At 45.4% G+C, this 25,320-nt stretch overlaps 2 protein-coding genes and 1 long non-coding RNA gene across 31 annotated transcripts in view; 2 read left to right on the top strand and 1 right to left on the bottom strand.

The window, feature by feature from the left end:
* Window positions 1-1,277, bottom strand: part of LOC144296167 (uncharacterized) — a 50,570-nt gene extending 49,293 nt beyond the window's left edge. Inside the window, exon 1 of one of the 2 annotated variants that reach the window (XR_013363321.1) lies at window positions 964-1,277. This is a non-coding gene — a long non-coding RNA (uncharacterized LOC144296167). The remainder of the gene's footprint in view (window positions 1-963) is intronic. The other variant, XR_013363322.1, reaches the window with a different exon arrangement.
* SP140 (SP140 nuclear body protein) overlaps window positions 1-10,651 on the top strand; it is a 68,020-nt gene extending 57,369 nt beyond the window's left edge. For 18 of the 20 annotated variants that reach the window (XM_077869137.1, XM_077869139.1, XM_077869138.1 and 15 more), the window contains 9 exons: window positions 616-678; window positions 977-1,119; window positions 2,267-2,314; window positions 5,255-5,296; window positions 7,761-7,876; window positions 8,584-8,689; window positions 8,995-9,072; window positions 9,275-9,418; window positions 10,194-10,651. In XM_077869137.1, coding sequence (XP_077725263.1) covers window positions 616-678; window positions 977-1,119; window positions 2,267-2,314; window positions 5,255-5,296; window positions 7,761-7,876; window positions 8,584-8,689; window positions 8,995-9,072; window positions 9,275-9,418; window positions 10,194-10,301 — 848 coding nt within the window. In that variant the 3' untranslated portion in view covers window positions 10,302-10,651. The remainder of the gene's footprint in view (window positions 1-615; window positions 679-976; window positions 1,120-2,266; window positions 2,315-5,254; window positions 5,297-7,760; window positions 7,877-8,583; window positions 8,690-8,994; window positions 9,073-9,274; window positions 9,419-10,193) is intronic. The other 2 variants (XM_077869141.1, XM_077869142.1) reach the window with 2 other exon arrangements.
* Window positions 10,652-21,977: 11,326 nt separating this feature from the next.
* SP100 (SP100 nuclear antigen) overlaps window positions 21,978-25,320 on the top strand; it is a 98,779-nt gene continuing 95,436 nt past the window's right edge. For 8 of the 9 annotated variants that reach the window (XM_077869165.1, XM_077869166.1, XM_077869170.1 and 5 more), the window contains exons 1-2: window positions 21,978-22,135; window positions 24,301-24,420. In XM_077869165.1, coding sequence (XP_077725291.1) covers window positions 22,104-22,135; window positions 24,301-24,420 — 152 coding nt within the window. In that variant the 5' untranslated portion in view covers window positions 21,978-22,103. The remainder of the gene's footprint in view (window positions 22,136-24,300; window positions 24,421-25,320) is intronic. The other variant, XM_077869169.1, reaches the window with a different exon arrangement.

Below are 25,320 nucleotides of genomic sequence, written 5' to 3' on the forward strand. Positions count from 1 at the left end.
TTCATAGTGTCAATACATCATATACATCATTCATTCATCAGTTTGGGTTGTTTCCACTCTTGGGCTATTATGCATAATTCTGTTTTGAATATTCATGTATGAGTTTTTGTGTGTGTGTGAACAAATATTTTCAATTCTTTTAGTTATATACCCAGGAGTGGAATTGCTGGTTCATATGGTAAATCTATATTTAACTTCCTGAGAAAGCACAAAAATATTTTTCACCATGGCTGCACTATTTTATATTCCCACCAGCAATGTCTGAGGGCCCCAATTTTTCAACCTCCTTGTCAATACTTGTTATTGTCTGATTTTTTTATTATGACCATCCTAGTGGTTATGAAGTGATATCTCGTTGTGGTTTTGATTTATGTTTCTCCAATGACTGAGAAATGCTGTTTAGCATAAGATTATCTTTCATGCATAGCTTAATTTTCCACTGGGTAACATTTCATGATTATTTTTAATGTCAGGTATCCACGATTTCAGGGATGGGGAAAACTCTGCTTAATAATGCTATTACACTGTATAAAAAATGTAATAAAGGCTAGATGTTGGATAATAACCATTCTAAGTTCATTCTCAAGTTGAAGTTCTATCTTCACCTTGCCCCAGGAGCCATTGGAGATTCTGGACCATTCCCTGTCCCCAGCAAATTGAGATCCTCTCATGCTTCAGGTTGACTTGCTTTTCCTTTGTAGATGATTTTGAAATATTTTTAAAAGATTGATTTAATAATTATCACCTTTCTGTTGCACAAAGTTTTAAAGAAATGTTGCCACAAGGCAGAAAATCTCCTTTGAGGGGACTTACAGTCTAGATTTGGGGATTCTAAAGGCTGAAAACAAGAAGCTAGACTCTCCTGCTAAAAATCTTGAGCTCAAATTGGGTGGCTCCAGATGCATTGTGGTGGGAGCCCATCATCTGTGTTCTGAAGACTAAGAAGGCTCAGGCTCAACTTACCTTGTTCTTACAGGAGTCTTGGTGAGATGTATACAGAGTGAGGATGGAAATTGGTTCACCCCCAGGGAATTTGAAGTCAAAGGAGGCCACGCAAGATCAAAGAACTGGAGGATGAGCGTTCGCTGTGGTGGGATGCCCCTACGATGGCTGATAGAGGTATTGCAAGGACTGAAGCAGATGTGACTTTCCTTATGTATGGTCATTATTTGCTCACCCAGTTTTTGTTGAGTTATGACTAAAAACCTGATGCCCCTGAGTTTATCTGCTGACCCAGGGAGAGATGCACCACATTCATAACTTTCCTAATATGTCACACATTGATGTTGTAAAGGGAGCTCTGTGTAGATAGAGGTTGGAGCTTGGAGGAGGGAGAAGCCATTATGACTCAGGTGCATGCAGACTACATCCTGCACTGAAAGAAGACAGTCTACATTCAGACAAATGGAAAGAGGATACTCCAGAGAAAGAATGGCATAAAATCCAGAACCATAGCTAAAGTAGCTCTGTGGGTTGAGGTAGACCAGTTGTGTGTGATAAGGTGTGATCCATCAATTGGGGTTGTTTATGGAGGGATTTAGTATCAGCCTACGGAGTTTAAACTCATAATAGAGACAATGAAAAATCAGTGGTCTTCTGAGTATTCAATGACATATTTAAAACAATATTTTAGATGATCATGAGGGCTTGAAATGATTTTAGTGTCTTTCAGCCCAAAGATATCTATACTCGGCTTGCACTGCTCATCTCAAATGTCTCCCCTCTCTGAATATTCTGAGCACCTGGCCCTGGTCACCCCTTCCATGGTCTCTGTGAGCCCACTACTAAGACCCTTCTTATATTGTTTTATATTTATCTTTCCATGCATTCTCTTTTTCTCTCTAGATACTTCTAGGGGTTGTCTATCTTTGTATGCCCAAAATTGTCCATAATGTCTGATGCCCAGTACACATGGGATAAGTGTGTGTTGATTAAACAGACCTGGTGTGTGGACTTAGCATAAGTGACATTGGTGGGAATAGAAAGGAAGTGGTAAATGTCAAAGAGATTACGAAGGAAAACCTCTCAAAACTTAGGAAAAAATGCACAAGAGAAAAGGAAAAAGCACTTGAAATGCTTGAAATTCTACCATTGATTGAATTCTAGAAGTACAGATGAGGAGAGGGAGATGGTTTCTCATTTAGTCACCCTGGCTTTGAGCTGACAGTGGGACACCCAAGTAGAAATATATGGGGAGAGGCTGGAAATGCCAGACACAAAATAGAAACATAGGCTAGCCACAAACTTGGATCTTTTTATCTTTCAGAAAGAACTTCTACATAATCCTCCAAGAAAATATTTCAGGAAAAGAAAGGTGATTATTATGTCACTTTTTATAAGTTCTTATCAGATAACTGATGTTATATGTACAATTATTTATAGTTCTTAATTGGGTAATTATAATTAAGCTTCCTCCACCCCTCCCTCCCTTTTTGGGGGGCATGTGACTTCGGAGTTGCCACTTTGAACATTATGCCATATAAAAGGCAAGATCTTTGAATGGTAAACCATTTAAGGTAGAGACGATAAGGAACCATCAAAACAGACCTCATATATGTGCTTCAACTGTAGATGCAGATGTTGTAAGGGTGTCAAAGTTGTAGAAGCAAACATGATTATGCAATACATAAAAACACTTCATAATAAGGTGATATAGGGTTGGGGCACCTGAGTGGCTCAGTTGGTTAAACATCTGAGTCTTGATTTCAGTTCAGGTCATGATCTCAGGGCCCTGGGATCAAGCCCCTCATCAGGCTCTCCACTCAGCAGATAGTCTGCTTGTCTCCTTCTCCCTCTGCCTTTTCCCCTGCTTGCTCTCTCTCTCTCTCTCTCAAATGAATAAATAAAACTTAAAAAAAATAAGGTGATATAGGGTCATCTTCAACTCAAATCCAGATTTTTAAAATCATTGTTACTACTGTCTAACTTTAATGAAATCTTTTTTTTTAATTAATTTTTTTATTGGAGTTCAATTTGCCAACATACAGCATATCACCCAGTGCTCATCCCGTCAAGTGCCCCTGTGTGACAGGCACTGAGGGGGGCACTTTAATGAAATAATGTAGTGATTTCATTAAGTAATTCACGCAACTCCACTCTAGTAGATAGTCTATTCTGAGACATTTATGAAGCCAAACCATTGCATGAGTTAGGCAACAAAAGGTGTATTTTATTTTCTGGTCCATTTCAAAGATGACCCTTTTCATCTTCCATTTAAATGTACACACAGACATGTTGAATTTTTTTTGGGGGGGGGTTGGAATTATTTGCCCTTCATGAGGATGGTGCTGTTGGGAAGGAAGTTCTTGGGAGATCTATGTATCATATGGGGGGGGGGAGATCTGAAAAATTGTTTACTTTGATGCTACCCTTTCAGCTACATCAGAAGCAGCTGTAAAGACCTCCTTTCTATCTAAGAAAATAATTTCTCCCTCTACGGAAGAAGCCTTTGTAGACAACAAACAAACAGGTTAAGTGCAGTGTAGATTCAAGACAAGGTGATGGATTTTCGAAGATTGGGTATGAATAAGAACTTGAGAAAGAGGGGGAGAAGAGAAGTGTCATTCTTATATATTTAAAGGAGGACTGGCCATCCAAGACATTCATAGACTTCTAAAATAGGCCATGCATAACTGGTTGATGAGACTTCATCTTCCCCTGGGAATGAAATTACCTGATGTTCTGGATCTTTTGAACTCTTAGTCCTTGGGACATTTCATCCACTTGATTTCCTAAAGGGAAACTATTATTTCATCTATTTAGTATCTTAAAGACCAGCATTTGATCATTCCCCAGGTGTGAAGAGTTACTTAGTTAGGAGTGCCTGGCTGACTCGGTAGAGCATGTGACTCTCGATCTCTGGAATGTGAGTTGAAGCCCCGTGTTGGTCATAGAGTTTACTTAAAAAATAAAATAAAAATAAAATTTAAAAAATAGGATAAATGTTACTCCGTTAGATTACCCTTGTGAGTTGGCAACTTCTTAACAACAGGATCTACCCTTTATCTGTGGGTGTAACACTTTTCAGCAACAAGCCTCAGCTGCCTCTATATTTTGTGTTTCTCCATGAGCTCCCCAAAATGACAGATCTTAAAATCCATTCTTACCCCCATGAGTCCTCTGTGCTTCTCAGAACCTGTTTTGTTGATGGACCCCCTTGGCTTCTGGAAATTTCAGTATCACTCTTGATACCACATGATAGCTTATTGGCTCCTGACAAGGGCCACAGTTGTTGTGTTGTAAAATAATATATTCCTCCTTTATATCCTATGCTAATATTTCTTAAGAGATAGCAAGTAATCTCTTTTCCTAAGCTAAGAATACTCATTTTTTTACTCATTCAACATATAATTTTCAAGCCCACATTAAATGCCCAGTGGCCATTAAAGATTATTGAAACAATATTCCTGACCTCAGAGATTGTTTCAACCTCAAATTCTAACATGGAAGTTTAACTAACGGGTAAGGGTGGGGGATTTTAGGTCACCCCGAGAGATAGGCAATGAGATGATCACTTCTCAGGTCATTATCTCATGGATCACACTTGTCTATGACTACTCTGCCCTGGGCAGGAGATAAAAGCTACATTACAAAGGGAAGGGGGCCAGGTCATTCTACTGAATATGCAAAAGCATTGTAAGTTTAGTGAGTGATAATCAATTACCTCTGAAAAGTCACCTAGCTAATATCTTTTTGGGAGGAGAGAGGAGGGTGACCTCTGGAGGAAAAGCTGCAGGACTGGGGACGTTGGGCACATTTTATTTTGGGGCTGTGCCCTAAGAGGACTGCAAAAGGCAATGGAATTCTCTGGGACATTTCCCCCGATTCCAGAACTCTGGGCTCTGTGATCACTGAGGGCTGTTGGTGATGAGTTCTTAACCTGATTCTCTCATTGAACCTCCTCCTGATGGGATGATACTTTCTAATGTAGAGAAAAATGCCCGAGGAACCTTCAAAGTAAGAGAACCAGTGGAGTTTCTCCAACTCCCATCTGTAGAAACCAGAGCCAGACTCTCTGCATGGCTTCACAAAGGCCTACCTTGGGTCAGAAATTCAGGAAATTAAACTTGCATTGGGCCAAACAGTGGTATTTTGGTCCTTTTTATTCTCCAAGTAGATATATAGGTCCATAAAACCAAGTATGAAATAATGGGTAGACTGTGGCTTGAATTCCTCCACAGATGGCCGTTAAATAAGGGATGGATGCAATCCTTGTATTTAATATTGTCATTCAATCTTTCTCTCTTTTCAACAGACAATACCAAAGGCTCACAACAACACCTTAGTTGACCCTTATGTAAGTACTACACCTCTAACCCGAGAATAATCCAGACCTTCTCCCTCCATGCACTATTTGTGTCATTGCTGTGTTTCCCTGAAATGTGCTCACACTCAATTGGAGCATGTCACTGTGTGTGAGGAGCAGAGAACAGCAGACGCATCACTCACACCAGGAAGGTGGTTCTGGAGCTGATGTTTCTGCATGAAAACATCCTTTGAACAAAACATACTTGTTCAGGGAAACCTTCCTGTTTCCTCATTTCCCCTTGAAAGTGAGTATGGGGGATCCCTGGGTGGCGCAGCGGTTTGACGCCTGCCTTTGGCCCAGGGTGCGATCCTGGAGACCCGGGATCAAATCCCACGTCGGGCTCCCGGTGCATGGAGCCTGCTTCTCCCTCTGCCTATGTCTCTGCCTCTCTCTCTCTCTCTCTCTCTCTCTCTCTCTCTGTGTGTGTGTGTGTGTGTGTGTGACTATCATAAATAAATTTTTTAAAAAAGGAGAGAGAAAGTGAGTATGGGAGGCAGAGCTCTAAACCACTAGGGTCTAGAAGCAGGACTTGAAGTGGTAATAGCCAGAGCTGGCCTGCAAACGAGGGGTAAGGAGCAAATTTGAGAGAATGGTATTTTTTTAAAGGGCAATAGGATAAGAAAGGAAAATCCTAAACATCCACTCCAAGGTGTGGGCAGCGCTAAGATCTGCAGAAGAAACAGGCTCAGCCAAGCTGGTGAGTCTGGGGGCCGGATCCTGTTGTGAGTCCTGCAGAGGAATGCATGTAGGGCAAGGTAGGTCCTTAATGGAAGTCAAGTATCCAGTCTTAAGGGAGCCATCAGCATGCTAAGATGGTGAGGACAGAAACCATCACCACACAGTCAATCACATAGCGGTCCCACATGGCTGCCAGCTATAATTATGGTCTATCAAAATTTAGCACTTTCTACACTAAATCATACTTTGATGCCTTTCATTGCATCAAAATAGATATTTGAAGCACAGTTACCTTTGCACAACACGAGGAGGAAGCACTCATAGAGTTTATCAGGCAGTAATACTGACACAGGACATCCACCAGTAGAGGAGTAGTCAGATAGTTTTATGTGAACTTTACCTTCAGAGCAATCCCCCAACAAGATATCCACGTGGATTTTGACCCTTGGCCAACTGAGGAAGTCTTCAGTCTTCTAAACAACTCTTGAATCCGGTGTTTGTGTGGCTTGAGATGGATGCAGACCCTCACCCCTGTTCATAATCTTTCCAGGGGTAGATATTATGCACCAATTCAAAACTGACTAATAATATCCCCATGCCTAATAACTGGATTAAATTTCAATTTGGGTTGATTCAACGCTGAATCACCTGAGAATCTTAGAAAACTAACATTGCCTGGATTCCACTCTACAGGATATTCTGATTTAATCAGTCTAGACTACCTACATCTTGGACATTAAGATTGTTTAAAAGTCCCAAGTGATTCTGATACACAAAATTACCCATTTTATGAGTTAAAGAAGAATACCAATGGCTGTGCTCACCCAGACTAATTGACTCAGTATCCCTGGTATTGGGACCAGGACGTTAGTATTTTATACTCTGCCTGGATGATTTTTTTTTTTTTTTGCCCGGATGATTTTAATATGCAGCTGGACTAAGAAACAAAGAGCTGTATCTATTAAAAATATATACATATGTATAGGGAGATTCCTAAACATTGGTTATATTTGTTATTTCTTTGTCCTTCTGGGGAGAGGGATCATTTCTTGGAGATTGATGATAGTAATCTAAGAATGTCTGCACTGATGAGAAGAAAAATGGTCCCACAGCTCCATGCTAGAGCAGTCTCAGCCCCAGTTGGAGGTGTCCTTGAGGATCCCCGGGAATACTGAATGGGAGTATTTGGCTAGACGTTTGTTGGGGTTAACACTTCCTCATACATGGCCATTTTTAAAAACAAAAGGAATAGCCAGAATCCAATTCATCCAATACAATTATTTTCACCTGAAGGCCCAAAACAAGACTCAAAATAATTTATGAGTGTCTTTTCATCTTTTATCCCTTTCCACATTAAGGAGTTTATCCCTTCTTATTAAATTCTCAATATTTCACCTTTCTGTGAGTCTATGTCTCTGTTATGATATAGGCAAGTGCACTTAACACTTTGTTTCGAGACTTTGTTTTTCCTGCAAGGTAATAATATTATTCGGATTCCTATAAAGTCATCTTCTTATTTGCTACTAGTCTTTCTGTATTAGAATCTCTGGTTTTATAGGGAGAACTTTTCTCGTATGATACACAGACCCCTCCTCCTGAGCATCATTGAGGATGGTGATTTCTTCCAAAGTCTCCACTCCATGCTGTTCCTTCATACCTCGGAGAAGTATAGACGTGTCTGTGCAGGTTCACACAAAAGCAGTGAATTCTAGATCCCCATAGCGGTGGCCTGTTAGGGTCTCCCTGGGGATGTGAACATTGTCTTGCCTTTTAGCTGGGAAACTCTGATGAGTGTGAGACGTGCCGGGACGGAGGAGAGCTGTTTTGCTGTGATACTTGTTCGAGATCTTTTCATGAGGACTGTCACATCCCACCTGTGGAAACTGAGAGGTTTGTGAGATGATGTCTCCCCCACTCCAATTAGGAACCCTTCCCCCTGCCATAGGAGCTCCCCCTGTGGAGTTCCTACTTCCGTCCAGGCAGAGAAAGAACAGGGCCAGATGTATGAGGTCCAGCTGTATGATCCAGAGAGCTGGTTAAAGACACTGGCAGCATGAGGGAATGCTGTTCTTTGCTCTTCTCTGGGATGCTGAAGCTGGTAGCTGGGTCCCTTGCCTATATACTGCTACTGTCCCTTCAAGTTTTCCAGCCCAGACCTCTGCTCACAGAGGTGGGGACACCAGTTGTTTGTGTTCTGCACTTTTTCAGGAAAAGCAGTAAACATGGCCTGCTTCGTACATTTTACCACAGGCTCAATGGGCTGATAGAGGCCAGGGTCCCCAAGGGTTAAGACCCATTTTTGACACTTGGGTGTGGTGGGCAGGGCTCTTTGTGCTCCTAGCAGCTCCAGTGAGAAAAAGAGAGCCCATCACTCCCCTGTCACCGCCCTCCACACACCAAGTCCCCTGTTGCCACCCTCAATGGGAGGAGGGTCATGGGCTCAGGCCCTACATGTGCATCTTGGAGGCTCTGGGAGGTGTCTCCTTCATCTCCCAGCTGTGTCCATCGGCCATGCTTGAAAGGAGGCCAGTGGCAGCCCTAGGAACAGGGGTTGTTTCCAGGGGACTTGCCCTTGCTCACTTATGCCCAACCTCTAGGAGCCCGTGGAGCTGCACCTTCTGCAGGATAGAGTCTTTGGGAAGGCAGCAGTGTCACAGGGAGTCTGAGGTCCTTGAGAGGCAGATGCAACCCGAGGAGCAGCTGGTGAGTTGGGTGTCAACCCTAAGTCTTCCTTACCCCTAATATGTGAGAAGACCAACAGACAAGTGTTGAAGGGAAGGGCACCCTGAGGGAGCCCGCTCATCCAAGCCATGTCTCTATCATGCTGAAGTCATCCCAGAACTGGATTGTAAGAAAAACTAAGTTAGTTATTACATGTCTGTTTCCAAGAACCAAACATGTTTGGGGGAACTTCTGGAACACGAGTGTGAGTCATGCCTCTGCCTGGGCATGTGTATGGGCTTAATGTCTCCAAACTTCCTTTAATTCACAGCCTTCTTCTTTTGCAGAAATGTGAGTTCATTCTCTTGAGGGTCTATTGCCATTCCGAGAGCTCCTTTTTTTCGAAGATTCCATATTATTATTATGTAAGTAACAACAACCAGCCGTGATCACAGGCCACTGTGACATTCCCTGCCCTTCACTCAGGCACCGGGGGGATTTGTGATCTGAATCCCATGGGAGGGAGAGCATGCCCCACCTTGTATCTCTGCTGGATTTGGGGAAATCCACAGGAGGCGGACATTGAACTATGCCAGTAACTCTCCCATTGATATATTTTTTTACCAGATTAAAGAGGTTTCTCAAAACATAAAGGAACCCATGTGGCTGGACAAAATCAAAAAGAAGCTAAATAAACAGGGTTACCACCAAGTAGAGGGGTTTGTGCGGGACATGCGGCTCATCTTTCACAACCACAGGATGTCTTACAAGGTAAAGGGCTCTCCCTGTTTTTATTTCATTTTCTTTTCTTTGAGTCACTCTGCCTTCATATTCTGGTGCCTGGAAAATTTTACATTTCCTTCACCCTATGACAAGCCCACACAAGAAAGTGTTCTGGAAGGGAGTGAGTTTTCCAATTCAGGATGTAAGCTCACCATGGCAGAGTAACAGTGAGTCAGAGGAGTTCCTGCAACCAGAACCCCAGGCCCCTGATAGTTCTTTTCCCTGTTCCAAGGCCACAGGTACCCACAGAGAACAGTGGAGTCCCACCTGCTCCAAACCCAAGGAGAGAATTGCATCTTAAAGTTATATCACCCTTCTTATCTTTCCCTAGATAAATTCATTGGAACCTTGTAGAAGCCCCAATTTTGGATTCCTTTGCATGTGAATGGAGCGTGTAGTTTACAGGGGTCACCAGAAAGAGCTAGAAGTGGGGGAAGGAGATGGCTGATTGTAGTTAGATTGGGCTCTTTCCTGGTTGCAAAGAACATAGAAGACTTTTCTAAGTCTCCCTAAAATAAACAACCCAAACCAAACGAGTCAGAGTCCCAAATATAGCAATGATTTCCCATTTCTGTCTACTTAATGAGAAGTAATTGTGCATTTAGGAAATAGCAGTTACTCTTAACTGCATGAATTTTTAAGTGTCACCTGATTAATGTAACTTAGGTGTTTAAGACAAGGTCTTCAACCTTCTTGATTACAAGGTGTCTAATAACACTGACAATGAGGATTGTTATTTTTGTCTTTATGATTTATTTTTCAGTACAATGACTTTGGCCTAATGGGACTTAGACTGGAAGCTGAATTTGAAAGGAAATTCAAGGAAGTGTTTGCTATTGAAGAAACAAATGAGAGCAGTTCACTGGCGTAGTGGAGGCTATTTGTACTCTGGAAAATCCCTTTTTGGGGCAGAATTTTCATCCCCCAGCTGCTGTGAGGATTGGCTGTTGCTGCCAACCCCTCCCCAACATATCACCTTCTACCAATGCCAGCTTCACCTGGAGATTATACCTCTTGGGCCTAGGGGCTGGCCCCTAGTCCCAAGGATGGACCAGCATGTGGTGTGTGATTCATGTTCCTACACTCCCAAGATCAAGCTGGAGCCAGTCTCCAGCTGGGACCACATCCATGCTTGGCTTTTCCCACCACACAATCCTGCTTCTCTCATCCCTCTTCTCTTGAAAAAATTCTCATAATAAATCACTTACTTAAGAGACTTTATCTCAGGCTCTGCTTCCAAGGAACCCAACTTCAGGTAATGGTCCTAGCAAGCAGGCCTTAAGAATGCAGTTCTGATGTTGGATCATTGCCTAGCCAGATGGTGACAAACAGAATGCTGAGAGTCCCTGTGGTGTTATAACAGTGCCATTGCCAAAACTTTCACCTGTAGGGAACTGGCCAAGCTATAGGGCAAGAGGCCTACCAGCTGATATGACTGCCTGACATTTACAAAAGGAGAAATAGTAACTATAAGAACTGTGGATTTTGATGGCAATTGCTAAGTGTCACTAATATGTTTAAAAGATTAAATGACAGGCTTAAGACTATTAATCACCACCTAAACATAGAGATCCTCATACCTGCGACTGGAAAACAGACAGCAAGGAAGGCCTGGCCTGAATTTTAAGGATGACAGAACATCAGAGAAGATGGAATTCTAAGCTCAAAAAGGTCTCTTATTCCAAAGTTAGGGCATTGAAGGGATTAAAGCCCTGAAACTCAGAAAGAGGCTCTCTAGGTAGATGTACATGAGAACTCTGAACTCCAGATCCCCCTGAATCCACTGGGCCTGCAGAAAAGGACTCCTTCCCCTTATTTGGAGGCAGACTCTAGCACCTCACTTCTTGCCTGAATAGAAACTATGCCAAGTAGCCTCAGCATGCCCTGACTAAGAATGTCCTATGTGGGTCGGCTAGGTGAAGAGAGGGTTTTTAGTCCAATGGCACTGTAGGACTGGCTAACGTGTATGAGCAGGTGCTAGGGGATTATGTCTGGAAGTAGATCCTAAATGAAGAAAGGGGAATGTGAAATGGAAGAGGAGAATTGTTGATAAGGGTGCACTCTCCTGTGCCATAGAACTTAGTTAGCTTGACAAGGGCCAAAGGTGATGGTTCTGATATGTTTCTGGGTGGCTTTTAGAGGCTTGCTAGGAGCCAGGGTACACACTAGACAACCAGAAGAGATACTGGACACATTGGTTCAGATTATGAAAAAGGGGAATCTAAAAACCTAGTGAACTGGACATGGCTCTACTCTCTATAGCTGGAAAACCCATCCTTCAGATGACTGTTCCTAGGAGGCTTCAGAGATGCTAACTTAACATGGTGATAAAGAACACACTGCTAAGAGGGCAAGATGACGTAACTTATGGAATGGGCAGCAAGATTAAAATGACAGCCAGATGTCTCTAGAGACAGGTAATAGGACATGGTGTTCTTATAGGTAAGACAGATGGGCAGCCAACAAGGATATCGCTTCATATATACCCTCAAAAGCGATTAAAAATAAATGATCTGATAGCTGAGTTCAGCTGCCCCAATGAAAAACCAAAATCATTTGCCCAGTTTCCAGTCAATTCTTGGACCTAAAACCTGCTGATAGAAATGAGGGCAGGTCTCATAAAAAGAATGCAAGTGTACCTATAGTGATTTCCTCAGCTCTTCACCAAAAAGACCAATGGTCTTCTATTCTAAAACCATATGTCAGAGAAAGGAAAATACATACATCTGTCAAAGATTGTTGAATACAGCATCTTATTTGATGTTACTCTAGGGATGCAAAACACTATCATGGTCCTTGTTTGAGTGGAGAGTATGGAAGTCAGGAAATATCCATGTTACAATGGGTCCACCCAATCCTGGAAGCCACCCAGCCCCAGTTCCTAACTGGGACACACATGACAGTTGGATGAAGTAGTTCATTAACCTATAAAATATTCTGTGAAATAATAATGACTGTTTTAAGAAGAGCCAGCGGAAAGCCATGAAACTGAAATTTCCCATGGTGAAATAGTCAAAAGCAATATCATATTCCTGGGCTGGGAAATGATTGAGATTAGTGTCACCTGTAAAGACTTCAAGGCTTGTACAGAGGTTGTACCCTCATTACCCTTCCATTTGGTCTGACCTCTGCCAAAACTATTTGGTTCAAGGCTACTAGAAATGTAATCAAGGGGCACCTGGGTGGCCCAGTCAGTTAAGCATCTGACTCTTGATTTTGGCTTGGGTCATGATCTCAGGGCCATGGGATCCAGCCCCAAGTTGGGCTCTGTGCTCAGCATGGAGTCTGCTTGTACTTCTCTCTCCCTCTGCCCCTCTCTGCCTGCTGGCACACACACACACACACACACACACACACACACAGTCAATCTCTAAAAAGAAAAAAGAAAAATGGAAAAGAGATGTAATTAAGTAGTAGCACCAATTACAGCTGCTGTACAAGATATGGTATCCTCTTTAGAGAAGAGTAGTGTGGCCTACGGTATATGCTATGCAACTGTTAATATGGAAAATGTGCTTTTAAAATATCCAGTAGGAAATAAGATAAGACGTAGTTCATGGTCACATGAACTTGACAGCAGTACACATTTAGTCTTGCCTCAGGACTGTGTGAATTCTGTTACAACATATCCTGAAGGAACCTGTCTGCCTGGTCACTACAATGCAGTACATTAGTCCATTGTATCAATGACTGTATTCATCAGGGCTCTCCTGAGAAACAGAACCAATTGTTCTGGAAGCAGAACCATATATTTATGGGCATTGGGATTTATTATGCAGAATTGGCTTATACCATTATGGATGCAGAGCATCTCCATGCTATGCAATCGGCAAGCAAGAGACCCAGTAAAGATGAGGTGTAATTCCAGCCCAAGTCTGAAGGCCCAAGAACCAGAGGAGCAGATGGTGTAAATCCCAGTTCAAGAGAGTAGGAAATCCAAGAGAAAAAGTAAAGTAAACCCAAGCTCAACTAAGCAGGCAGGAAGAGAATGAATTTCCCTCTCTCCTCTTTTTGTTCTACCCAAGTCTGTAACAGTGTGGCTCGTGCCCACCTGCATGGGGAGGCCAATGTACTTTACTCAGTCCACTGATTAAAATGCTGAACTTATCCAGAAACATCCTCAATGACATGCCCAGAAATAATGTTTAAACAGGGCACCCCATGGTCCAGTTAAGTTGACGCATAAAAGTAACCATCATGGTGACAGTTTGTTAATTAGATCTGAGGAGCAGGAAGTGTTGAGTGTTCTGAAAGCCTCATTGAGTCACACATTTTCCAGATGGTGAGAGATAAGCCCTACCCAGAATTCAGATACATGCCATTTAGGTAAGTTTTTAGGGGTTCAATGGTCAGAGGCGTATCAGGATATCCTCTCCAAAGCTCAAGCTATTATATCTTTCTTCTTCTTCTTCTTCTTCTTCTTCTTCTTCTTCTTCTTCTTCTTCTTCTTCTTCTTCTTCTTCTCCTTCTCCTCCTCCTCCTCCTCCTCCTCCTCCTCCTCCTCCTCCTCCTCCTCCTCCTCCTCCTTCTTCTTCTTCTTCTTCTTCTTCTTCTTCTTCTTCTTCTTCTTCTTCTTTTTATCTTGCATCTTCTACTACAAACAAGCCCAATGCTTGGTAGTCCTCTCCAAGTCAGGAGAATAATCATGGTTGCCAATTTGATGAAAATTATCCAAGGTTTTGTAATAGGGTGGGGTAGGGAGAGGGAGGACAAGCTGGGAGGGAGGCAGTGGTTATACCATCTTAATAATAAAATGTGTTCTAATCAATATTTTCACTTAATACTATATAATGAGTGCTGTTACATGTCGGGAAATAGGATTATATATCATTCCTACTGTAGCTTTTATTTTTCATTAAGCCTCAATTGCAGTTGGCTCATGTTGGTTATTCTTGGTGCTGTGAACGGGTGCTAACTTGTAATGAGAGACCGCAGAGCCTAGTGTTTGAGAGCTCAGACTGTGTTCTGGAAGCCAGCCGGGGAGGTGGAATCTGAGCCCCTCACCAGTGGCTTTGCGTCCCTGGGCATGTTACTTACCTCCTCTAGGTACTAATTCTATCTGTAAAATGGAGAAACTAGCACAGAGTTCACTAGATCATGAGCATTAATGAGTTAATATTTGCTGTGCTCCTCAGAAGTACCTGAAAATAGTAAGTAAATAGAACCCACAAACATCCTTGTATCAGTTAGGGCTCTTTGCCAGCCAGACTAGCTTTACCTAGGTTAAACAAAGACACTCTTTGCACAGACACCCAGGGACTCATGAAAGGGCAGGAAGGCTAGGCACAGAGCCTGCAAATGGCCCCAGAAGCAGGGCAAGCAACAGAGCAGCTCCAGGAACTGAGCACCAGAACCAACTCAGCCATCTTGTCAAGGAGCCACCCCAGAATGAATATTTTCCATTTATTTAAAAAAAAAAAAAAAAAGACTCTTTGGTAACTTCTCTAGAAAGTCCAACTCCCCGAAGCATCTGGCTGGTCTGGCTTCTTGCTGGGCTAGGGGAGGGGGTGCCCAACATTGAGCAGCAGTTCTTCCGCTCCTGTGCACAAAGGGGAGATATCGTCTACCCAGAGGATACTTGGTGCTGTTAGGAAAGCAGGGGAAGAGGCTGGGTGACCAAGGAAATGAAGTCTGACCCATGGACTCTCCACAGTGGCCCTGGTGTCTAACAGAGGGTGGGGCAGCACCATGCCAGTCAGGGGGGCCCAGGTCCCAGAACCTAATGGAGCAGGTTGATCGAGGTCCCACTGCCCTGCGCTGCGTGGGACCTCCTGCTTGAAGAGAAGGTGTCTACTCAACACCCCTCCCCTCAACCAGACAGCCAGAGCACTAAGCCTGTCACCCTGTCCGTCCGGTTTACCTGGACTCAGTTGTGGGCTGTTGGCTGATATGCTGGGGAGCTCCACCGTGACCTCACAGCGGGTCGCATGCCTGTGTCCCTGTGTCCCTGGGAGCTGCAGGAAGACCTGCTTGCTCCTGAGGTCCTGAGGCTCTTGAGAAGGACCCCTCAGCCTGAGCCTCCCAGGGCAGCTCCGCTGGGCTCACCCCCTGCTCCGCTGTGCTGAGAGGAGACAGGGGGGTTCTCCAGCACTCTCTATGTGAACCAGGTGAGGAGGCTTCACAGGGCCCGAGATTAGGGCCCAGGGACTGACCCACCTGGCTGGGTTTCCTATCAGGCCAAATGCTCACTCATACACACCCAGCTGGGGGCTCTTTCTTTCCTAGTGTGTGCATGGGGAATTCGTTCAGCAGGCAAGCAGAGGGAGGGCTGGGACCCCAATTCCATGGAAAGACAAGGCTACATAAGTAGGTCTTTTGAAACAAAAACAAGCTTCCTCCCTTAACAAAGAAAAAATAGTCTTAGGCTTCTAGGCAACAATATACATGTCTTATCTGCATAGGTTTGTGAGTATTAACTCCAACAGAAATTCTAGAATAATCCATGTTTGTCCCCCAGGCATATTATTTGCTCTGTCATTTTGTTTACTGAACAAGCCCACCCTGAGTAGGTGAGCATTTGTGTTCCCGTGGGCGCAGACGTACACAGTGTGCATGGTTCTGGCTGCATCTCATCTGACAAAGGGGTGTTTGCTGTTTGATGCACACTAGCATCTCTCTCCTTTGGGTGGGCAGGGGGCAAGGGGCGTCTCCAGAAGCAGGGCTGGTCTGCTGCTTAGGACTGAGGATGGGGAGCTCTGCTTTAGACCTGCAGGCATGAGCTCCTACCCAACCAGCCTCTTACAGAAAATAACTAGAAACTTTGAACAAAAGTCAAAGAACAATTGCCTGAGGCCTCTGAAAAGTAAACCAAAGCAGGCTGACTTTGGAGGGAAGACAAAACTCAAGAGGAAACAGCTGATGTAAGACGTTTACTGTTTATTACGACCTGGCCCTGAGAGGAGGGCATGCCAGTCTTGCATGGAGTGACCAAAACTTTGGTAGAAAGCCTACCTTCCCTCTGGTCAGCAAAGCCAGGGAAGCAGCCCAGGGCCACTAAGCTTTCTGGGTAGCGAGGGGGAAATGCTAGAAAGGAGAAAGTCACAGAGAGGAACCTCTAGTTCTGTGTCTAAACCCTCCCCCAAATTGCTGGCTGATGCCTGGCACTAAGTGAAAGCAGTCTGAACTGGTCTGAGCTGTGCCCGAGGAGGCAGGGTGTGAAGTCTGAGCCTGGCCGTGTGAGTGACCCGCTAAGACAAGTTAGGCATGTTCTGATTCCGCAAGAGGTGCCAACTAGCTGCCTATTTAGTAAACCTAGACCCAGCCTGGACTGTGCCAAACAATAATCAGATACTTTTCCAACCTTCAGCTGGCACTGCTGCTCAGATCCACGGGTCTGAGATTTTTCATCTGACCTGAAACCACTTATTCCTACATTCCATCAAATCTAGGACTCTTCTCTCCCAAAATGTATTAGATCTTCAGCCACATTCTACCAGAACTGTTGGGAGGTAGGGAGGACCATGCTCCATCCCACGCCCTCTGAGGGCCCGTCCACAGCTGCCTGTGTTTGGATGGGAAGGAAGATGCAGGCCCCCAGCCTTGAGGTCTCAGGAACACAGGTCCTAGCTATGAAATGGCCCCAGCTTCTGGCTTGTTTGGTGTCTGTGACCACTTCCCAGGGGCTCGGAGAACAGTGATGGAGCCTGTGGCAGATGCACTCTGCACACCCTTAGACATGCCTGCTCTTAGAAGTTTTTGCAAAATCTTGTGTCACTGCCTGTGGCCTCAAGTGTCATATAGGAGATGGCCAAGGCCTTGACTTTGCGTCTACTCAGGAAATACAAGATAGCCCCTGGGTTCCTACACTGTATCTTTGTCTGATGGCAAGTGGTAAACCCAGACCCGCCCTGCTCAAGCACCCTTGAAGGCGAAGACACAATTTCCAATACTGGGCTCTTGCAGGCACGGCTCATGGAAACCATCGTTGTCCTCACAACTTAGCCTGGGATCTAGGTTCTTAGATATACATGAGGCCCTCATTCACCCTGGCTCCACATTCAGGAGGCTGAAATCCCCCAACCCCCCGAATTATTCATGGAAGGGAGTGCCATAGACTATTGATAGAATGCCTGGAAAAGGCAGAGGGGTCTCCACAGAGGGGAGGGTGTCACCTACTAGACTTAGCCCACTGGCCATTCTCAAAAGGCGGGAGAAGTTGCAGAAAGGCCATCCGACCTTCAGAGAATGTTCCCTGTATTCCTTTTATGCCCCAGGATAAGGGACCAGAGTCAAATGAGAGAGGCGAATTTTCAACATCAGTGTCATTGTCTTTGAGGCATGACAACTATGCTGGTTGTGGTCTTGCCCAGAAACCACTGTACCAGGAGACCCCAGAGGGCACTTGCTCCTGAAACAACGTGGCAGTTTTGCAACCTACCTGCTCCTGACAAACCTCGGTCAAAGGTGAGACATATGATGGCCAGCAGGGCCTGGTGGAGAGCTTCAAGGCCTATGTGTTCCCGGGGCCACTTTAGGACCTGGCCAGCCCCACGTGGTCCTTGTGTACTAGTGTGCTGGATCCTCTGGGGTTTCCTAAGCCCAGTACACATGCCCCAGGCAGGGGAAAAGCACAGGACGTGGTCCTGGGGGAGAACTCACTAGATTCTAGTGGGGTTTCCCCTGGGGGACCATGAACCTGATGGTTGGCCAGGCCAACGTCACCCTCTGTGAGGGACTTTCTCAGCTCTGGGCACAGGTGCCCTGGGAGTGCCCAAGGTCTCCCTGGGCCACGACGGCTTCTAGCTAGGGCTCCTGATGGTAAGGCGGGCTCCCTTCCCCTTCCCTCCCTTCCAGATGATGGTCAGCAGGTAGGCACTAGACTTTTCTGTCCAGGCCACCAGCTTGTTTGCGTGTGCGCGAACTGCCAAGGTTCAGCCTTATCTCAGAACCCGATGCTTTCGTGTAGAAAGAAATCAGGGCCCTGCTACTGCTCATTTCAGGGGTTAAATAGTTACAAGAAGGATTTTCGGTTTCATCGCCGGGACACCTGCACCCCGATGTTTATAGCAGCAATGGCCACGATAGCCAAACTGTGGAAGGAGCCTCGGTGTCCAACGAAAGATGAATGGATAAAGAAGATGTGGTTTATGTATACAATGGAATATTCCTCAGCCATTAGAAACGACAAATACCCACCATTTGCTTTGACGTGGATGGAACTGGAGGGTATTATGCTGAGTGAAGTAAGTCAGTCGGAGAAGGACAAATATTATATGTTCTCATTCATTTGGGGAATATAAATAATAGTGAAAGGGAATATAAGGGAAGGGAGAAGAAATGTGTGGGAAATAGCAGAAAGGGAGACAGAACGTAAAGACTGCTAACTCTGGGAAACGAACTAGGGGTGGTGGAAGGGGAGGAGGGCGGGGGGTGGGAGTGAATGGGTGACGGGCACTGGGGGTTATTCTGTATGTTAGTAAATTGAACACCAATAAAAATAAATAAATTAATTAATTAAAAAAAAAAAAAAAGGATTTTCGGTTTCAGTTTCTCGAAGGCCACAGAAGCCAGCTCTAGGGAGGCTGTAATACCAAGCACGATCACAAGAGGGGAGTGCAGACCTTTAGAAAGTGGCCCCGACGCCTTTCTCTAGAGGCCTGGTGGTTCTCAGTGTCACTCCCCACAACCCCCACCCCTTAACCATTTCCTCCTCAGATGCTCTTCCAAGCTCTCTGAGGATTCACTCCCTTCCCTAGAGAAATCTTCCCACCTGCACCCCCAGCAATCCCCGTGGCTTGGTCCAGATTTTGCTGCTGCGGGGAGTCCAAGGTTTGGCCACCACCTGCCTAGTCCCTGAGGTTCTGCTTCGTGGGAGAAGAGGCTCCGCCCCCAGGTAGCCCCTCAACACTGAAATATTGCCACCAAATGACCACCGGATCCACAGGGGCTAACTATCATGACCATGCAATTGCAAGGGGGGGTTGGCTCCCAGCCTCTTTCCCCATCTGGGGCACAGGCAGACGAGAACTCGTGGAAAGAACATGTACCCATGTGCTGGGCCCAAGTCAGGGAGTTACTGGGCCCCTCTGAAGGGCATCCCTCTCCCTCACCTGAGTACCAAACCAGCAGACAGATAGGTATAAAAGTGAAACAGAAGTGGTTCAAAATACCAGGTCTTTTCCTGAAAAACAGACATTGGGCATCATAGCTTAGTGTGTAGCAAAAAAAAAAAAAGGGGGGGGGGATCCCTAAACCAAAACCAAACCCCTAAATTGGGCTTATCTACACAGCCTCAGGGTGCTCCAATCAATCACACACAACCCCAGCCTCCCACAGCTCCCCAAGCTCCTGTCCCTGTGCACCTGACCTTGGAAAAGCCTACAGAGCCCTGGCCTCTCCAGGTGTGATGAACCCAGGGAGACCCAGACAAGGGGCAGACCCAGCCCTTCCACTAAAGAGTCTCCCCAGAAAGGAGGGAAGGGCAGGTGGTCCAGGTGAGCCCCACTGATGGATGTCCCCTCCTGGGACACTGGAGCAGAGCCTGAGTATTCCCACTTAGGTGCCAGGCACCAGCTTTCCCTGTTTCTCTTTCTTTCTTTCTTCTTTCTTTTTTAAAAAGATTTATTTTAAATAATACCTTTAAATCTTTTCTTTTAAAAAGATATTTATTCATGAGAGACACACAGAGAGGCAGAGACATAGGCAGAGGGAGAAGCAGGCTCCCTGCAGCCCTGCAGGACCCTGAGCTAAAGGCAGATGCTCAACCCCTGAGCCACCCAAGCGTCCCTCCCCTTCCATTTCTACATCCACAGAGGTGCCAAGGCTCTTGATCCCCCTGCCCCAGTGGCCACTGTTGCTGCTCAGCTGCTGCTTCTTCTTGCCCTTGAGTTCCCAGGGACAAACCTCTGGTCCCCACAGGGGTCTCCCAGATTGAAGACAGCCCCACTATGAAAGTCTGATCAGAAGCAGCTCCTGGGGACACTCACAGAGCCCGTCCCCTTGGTGGGTCCTTTGCCTGGGGGTCCCTCCTCAGCGTGGCCTCTCCCACCTCCAGGCCTCCAGGTCCAGCACTTGGGCTCCTTCCAGGACAGAGACAGTGGACCCTGGTGTTACTACTATTCCTTGAAGCTGCAAGAACTGCCCCAGGTGCTTCCTTGTTTCCTGCAAATCAGGCCAGTGGAATTTTCAGGAGTTCCATCTACTTCTCAGGCTGGTTCTTTCTCTTTGCTAAGCCGGTGGGCCTGGCATTTTCTGGATCACAGAAACTTCACTTTCTTCAAGAGACCTCCAGATTCCTCAGGAACCACAGCAGCTTCTGCAGAGGTGGGGCTCGCCCAGCTTCCTCTGGCCCCATAGGAATGGCTCCAACCCTCCTTCAGGCCAGGAGCAGCCAAAGGTGGCACGGCCAACCCCACGAGGGCCACCCGCGGGTGCCCCCACCCCGCCAGCTGCCTATCTCAGCAACCCTATGCAGACCCACTGAAGAGCTGGCACGTTTATGACAACGTCTGGCACGGTGGTGGCCTGGCTCAGGCTGCTGCCCAGGGACAGAGAAGGAGAGAGGCAGGGGACACTAGAAAAGGCTGGTGTCATCTGTGTCGGGCCTTCTCTGGGCCACATATCCCATGGAGGCCCAACAGTGGCTCAGCTTACTAGTCCTTCTAGTCATGAGAGGGAGGGAGAGAGGGGCAGAGAGACCTGCACCCCATGGGTGAGGATGCTCATAGCATCCTGGAATCCTCGCCAGGCTGATGTTGGCGCCTTTGTGGGGAAAGACAGGATATCTAAGGAAAGAGGGTGGAAACCTCCTTCCCCTGCAGTTTCAAGTGTAATTGAGTCAAGCTTTGTGGAATGAGCACTCGGAATCCCAGTGAGAAATCCATGGACAGACAGGACTCGGAGGCAGAGGTCACCCTCCCCACTGGGCTCACCTGCCCATTTGCTTCGCGGTCTTCTCAGTTCCAGCCTCCTCCATCCAAGGGAGGAAGCCTGCCCTGCTCAGCATTCCCAGGACTCCTTTTCGGGTGTCTCATCATCCCTGGGGTCAGGGTACCTTAAACTCATGTGCTGGAGATGTTAACCAACGTCACCCCCTTGGCTGTGGCCTTGCAGACTTCTCTCTTAACCTGCAGTGGAATTCTAGGAACAGTAAGAACATTTCCCCAGGTATATGATGCTGAGCGTTTGGGCTCCCTGCAGCCCCGTGTTCCCATGCTGGGACCTTACCCAGTGCAGGCTCTCCCACAGGAAGGGAGAAGACAAGAATCTTCCGACTCTCCCTCCTTTCGCCCCCCAGCCATGTCAGCCAGGGGAAGGGACAAACACTAAGCTCCCCACTGCCCACCCCATTACACTCAGAAGCCCTTTTAGACAGAAAGGCAGGAGCACTTGAGGACACACAGATGTTTCTGTGTCCAACAAGTGGACCCCAGGGACTGGCCCCGGCCTCTCCAGGCCCTGAGGAGTCCCTCCTGGCCCTCTATGCCTGCTGTCACAAGTCTTGGGGCCTGAGAACCATGGAGGAGCTGCAGGAAGGAAACCCTATCTGCCCAGCAAAAGAGAGATACTTTCACTTCTCTTTTCCCAACTTGGGCGGAGCTCTGTGTGCCTGAGTCAATTCACAAACTTCCTGCTCTGGGCTTAGCAGCCACGGTGAACCAGGCCGCCCCAAAGCAGGGTCCGAAGGCCATACTTGAGGCCCAGACGGGGGCCCAGGGGGGCCCAGAGTGGAAACATGGCCGATGGGGAAAGAGACCTCAGTTCCAGGTCAGTCTTGATCTCTTTCCCTCTCATCCCTCCCTCTCTCTGGCTGGGGGCTGCTTCACTGTCTTTCTAAAGAGTCCAAAGTTGAGACCCTAAAACAAAATCTGGACTTTAGACCCGGTCTACAAGAATGCTGGCTTGTGGTATAATAAAGTGCTGGAAGAGGTCATGAGGGAATCAGGGGCTGGGGTCAGCTCACGACCACGCCACACGCAGGACTTTCTGGTTTTGCAACGCTGCTCAGCTGGAGGCCCGTCTGCAGTCCCTCTCCTCTCTGAGGCTTGCCAGAGGGATTTGTTGTCTCCTCCTCATGACCTCTGAACTTTCTACTTTCCCTCAGGCCTCCTCTACCTTCGTGAGTCACTTCAGAAAAGGTCACATTGAGAAAATAGGCCGTGCAGAGTAAACACACTTGACTTCTGCTCAAACGCTGGGTGCTGTGGTCTCAACACCTGTCCTGTGAACGGGCCTCCATCATCGGCTCGGGCCCTGCTTCTATCTCTGGCTGGGGGTCTGGGTTTTTCCTCATCATCTTGACCAAAGGAAGTAAAGAAAAGAGAAAGGCTCCTGACCACCAAAGTATGTAGCGCAGGCTCAGGATTTTTATCTTTACTACGATTTTTTGTTGTTCTGGAAGGGGGTGGAAAGCCTATCTAGTTCTCTAGTAATGGGTCAGAGATAATATTACTATTTTGATCAATTTATTGTTTAATAGAAAAGAAATACATTATATATTCTTGCTCAGCAAATTGTATTTCTTTTCTTTTTTTTCTTTTTTTTTTTTGTATTTTTTTTCTCACCAAATTTTAAACAAAATGGAAATTATATAGAGGGAAAAACATCCTGTTTACCACCTACCCCGCCACCACTTCTAACCTGGGTCCTATTAAGTGTTTCCGGCATAAACTTTCAGATCTTTTTCTGTGCATTTATAGGTGTAGCTTATTTCCCTAAATAAGCACTTCGTGCCTTGGCTTTTTTTTTTTTTTTTTTAATAAATGGGATTATATTGTATATGCTATTTTACATTTGTCATTGTCTCTTATTTTAATAGTGAAAATTCTAGAGATCACCTTAATATATGTCTACTTCATTCTTTTTAAGAGCCACATGCTTTTCCATAGAATAGATACACCACAATTTTTAAGTCATCCTGCAGTGTCCATTGACGGACATTTAGGTCATCTTCAGTTGTTCACTTTGTCAAGAAACTATGATATGAATCATCGATTTCCTTATATTTGTGCACATTTACAAGTATTTGTCTCATGTCAGCAACCAAAAAAAGTAGAATCGGGGAGGCAAAGGTTACTAATATTTACTTGTTTATGCATCCTGCTCGATTGCTTTTCTAAGTAGCTGAATCAGTATGTTCAGATGGATAAGCCATCTCCCCACACCCAAACTTTCCAAAGATGGTAGTTAAAGAGTTGCATCTTGTTTTAGTGTGCATTTTCCGGATCCCATGGGATGTTGGACAATGTTTCTGGTTTCTTGGCCATTTGCTTCTTCAATGAATTCCTGGTTCATTTCCTGCCAGTGTTTTCAGTTGACACAATCGTCGCTTCTTTAATAAGAAGGGAGAACTTGCTAAATATTCTGAAAGTTAAAAATATACTCTCCTTGTCTTAGAACTATGTTCATGGTAACTTGATCTTATTAGAGCTTAAAGTTTAGAGTGTGGGCTTTTTATAGTATTGATGCACCCTCTGTTGTTCTAATTAATCGAAGCGATGCAGAAAAGCTACTGATGGATATTCCACGCATGGTCCTTCACCGCAGCTCTCGGGTTCTTCAGATGGCAGATTCAAGTCTACCTTCACTGCACTGAAGTCCCTTCTCTTGCATCACAAAAGAAACATTTTCTTTTTCAATCGTGGGGCAAAATTATGCTTCCTTCACAGCTGGTGTCTGTGCCCTGCATACTCATCTCTTTCCATTGTTGACTTTCTGCTCGGAATGGTTGTCTCAAACGTTTCTTCCACGTCAATCATTTAATTGTTAGTACTTTTCTGCATTTCTTGTTATTTTTATGTTTTTAAAAAGTTGATTATGTTTATTTGGTGGGGGGTGGATAAGGGATCTTAATTTGTTTCTACGGCCTTGCAGATTTACTGTAAACCACTTTCTCTTTCTTTCTTTCTTTCTTTTTTTATTATTTATGATAGTCACACAGAGAGAGAGAGAGAGAGGCAGAGACACAGGCAGAGGGAGAAGCAGGCTCCATGCACCGGGAGCCCGACGTGGGATTCGATCCCAGGTCTCCAGGATCGCGCCCTGGGCCAAAGGTAGGCGCCAAACCGCTGCACCACCCAAGGATCCCTCTTTCTTTCTTTCTTTCTTTCTTTCTTTCTTTCTTTCTTTCTTTCTTTCTTTCTTTCTTTCTTTCCTTCCTTCCTTCCTTCCTTCCTTCCTTCCTTCCTTCTTTCTTTCTTTCTTCCTTCCTTTCTTTCTTTCTTTCTTTCTTTCTTTCTTTTCCTTCTTTCGCATCCCATCTTTAGGCTCTTGCTGTATTTATTGAGCTTTTTGTGTGATTGTGAGTGCTGTGGGGATGTTTCCTTCACCCTCTGGGTTACTCTTCCAGCTTAATTCTGTCTGCAGTTTGGATTCTGTGTTGCTTTACTGGCTTTTTTACCTGCCCGTGTGGTTTTACAGCCCGTTTCACTCCTGATGGACTCCCAACCTCCACCTTACACAAGCTTAATCTGGGTGAATGTTTTCTTTCCCCCAAATACCCAGTCTTATTGAGACTGAATTGCTTCCCATCTGATCTACAGTTTGAAGGCTCTAATTTTTTTCTTATCTATTTTTTCTGAGGAAGCTTTAATTCATTAAACAATCCTTTCCCCCTTGACGCCCTAGCCCAGCGGTCCTACACGCAGGGCCTGTTTCACGTGCTCTCTCCTCCGCCACTGGCCTGTATGAGCCTCTCCTAATGCCCCAAACACCACGATGTCACAGTGACCACGGCTTCAGATGAGCTTTTGATATCTGTTGAAGTAAATCTTGTCTTCTTTCCTCCCCAAGTGGCTTGGCCCTTTGCATCTCCAAATCAGCTTGTCAACATCTTGCCAGGAGTGTTTTAGGATTGCATTGAATGTATAGATCAATTTGAAGAGAATTGATATCTTCATAACACTGTGTCTTCTATCTCATTACTATGGAATATTATTAATTAAAAAATATTT

This window comes from Canis aureus, chromosome 24 (assembly GCF_053574225.1).
Source record: "Canis aureus isolate CA01 chromosome 24, VMU_Caureus_v.1.0, whole genome shotgun sequence".
NCBI lineage: Eukaryota > Metazoa > Chordata > Mammalia > Carnivora > Canidae > Canis > Canis aureus.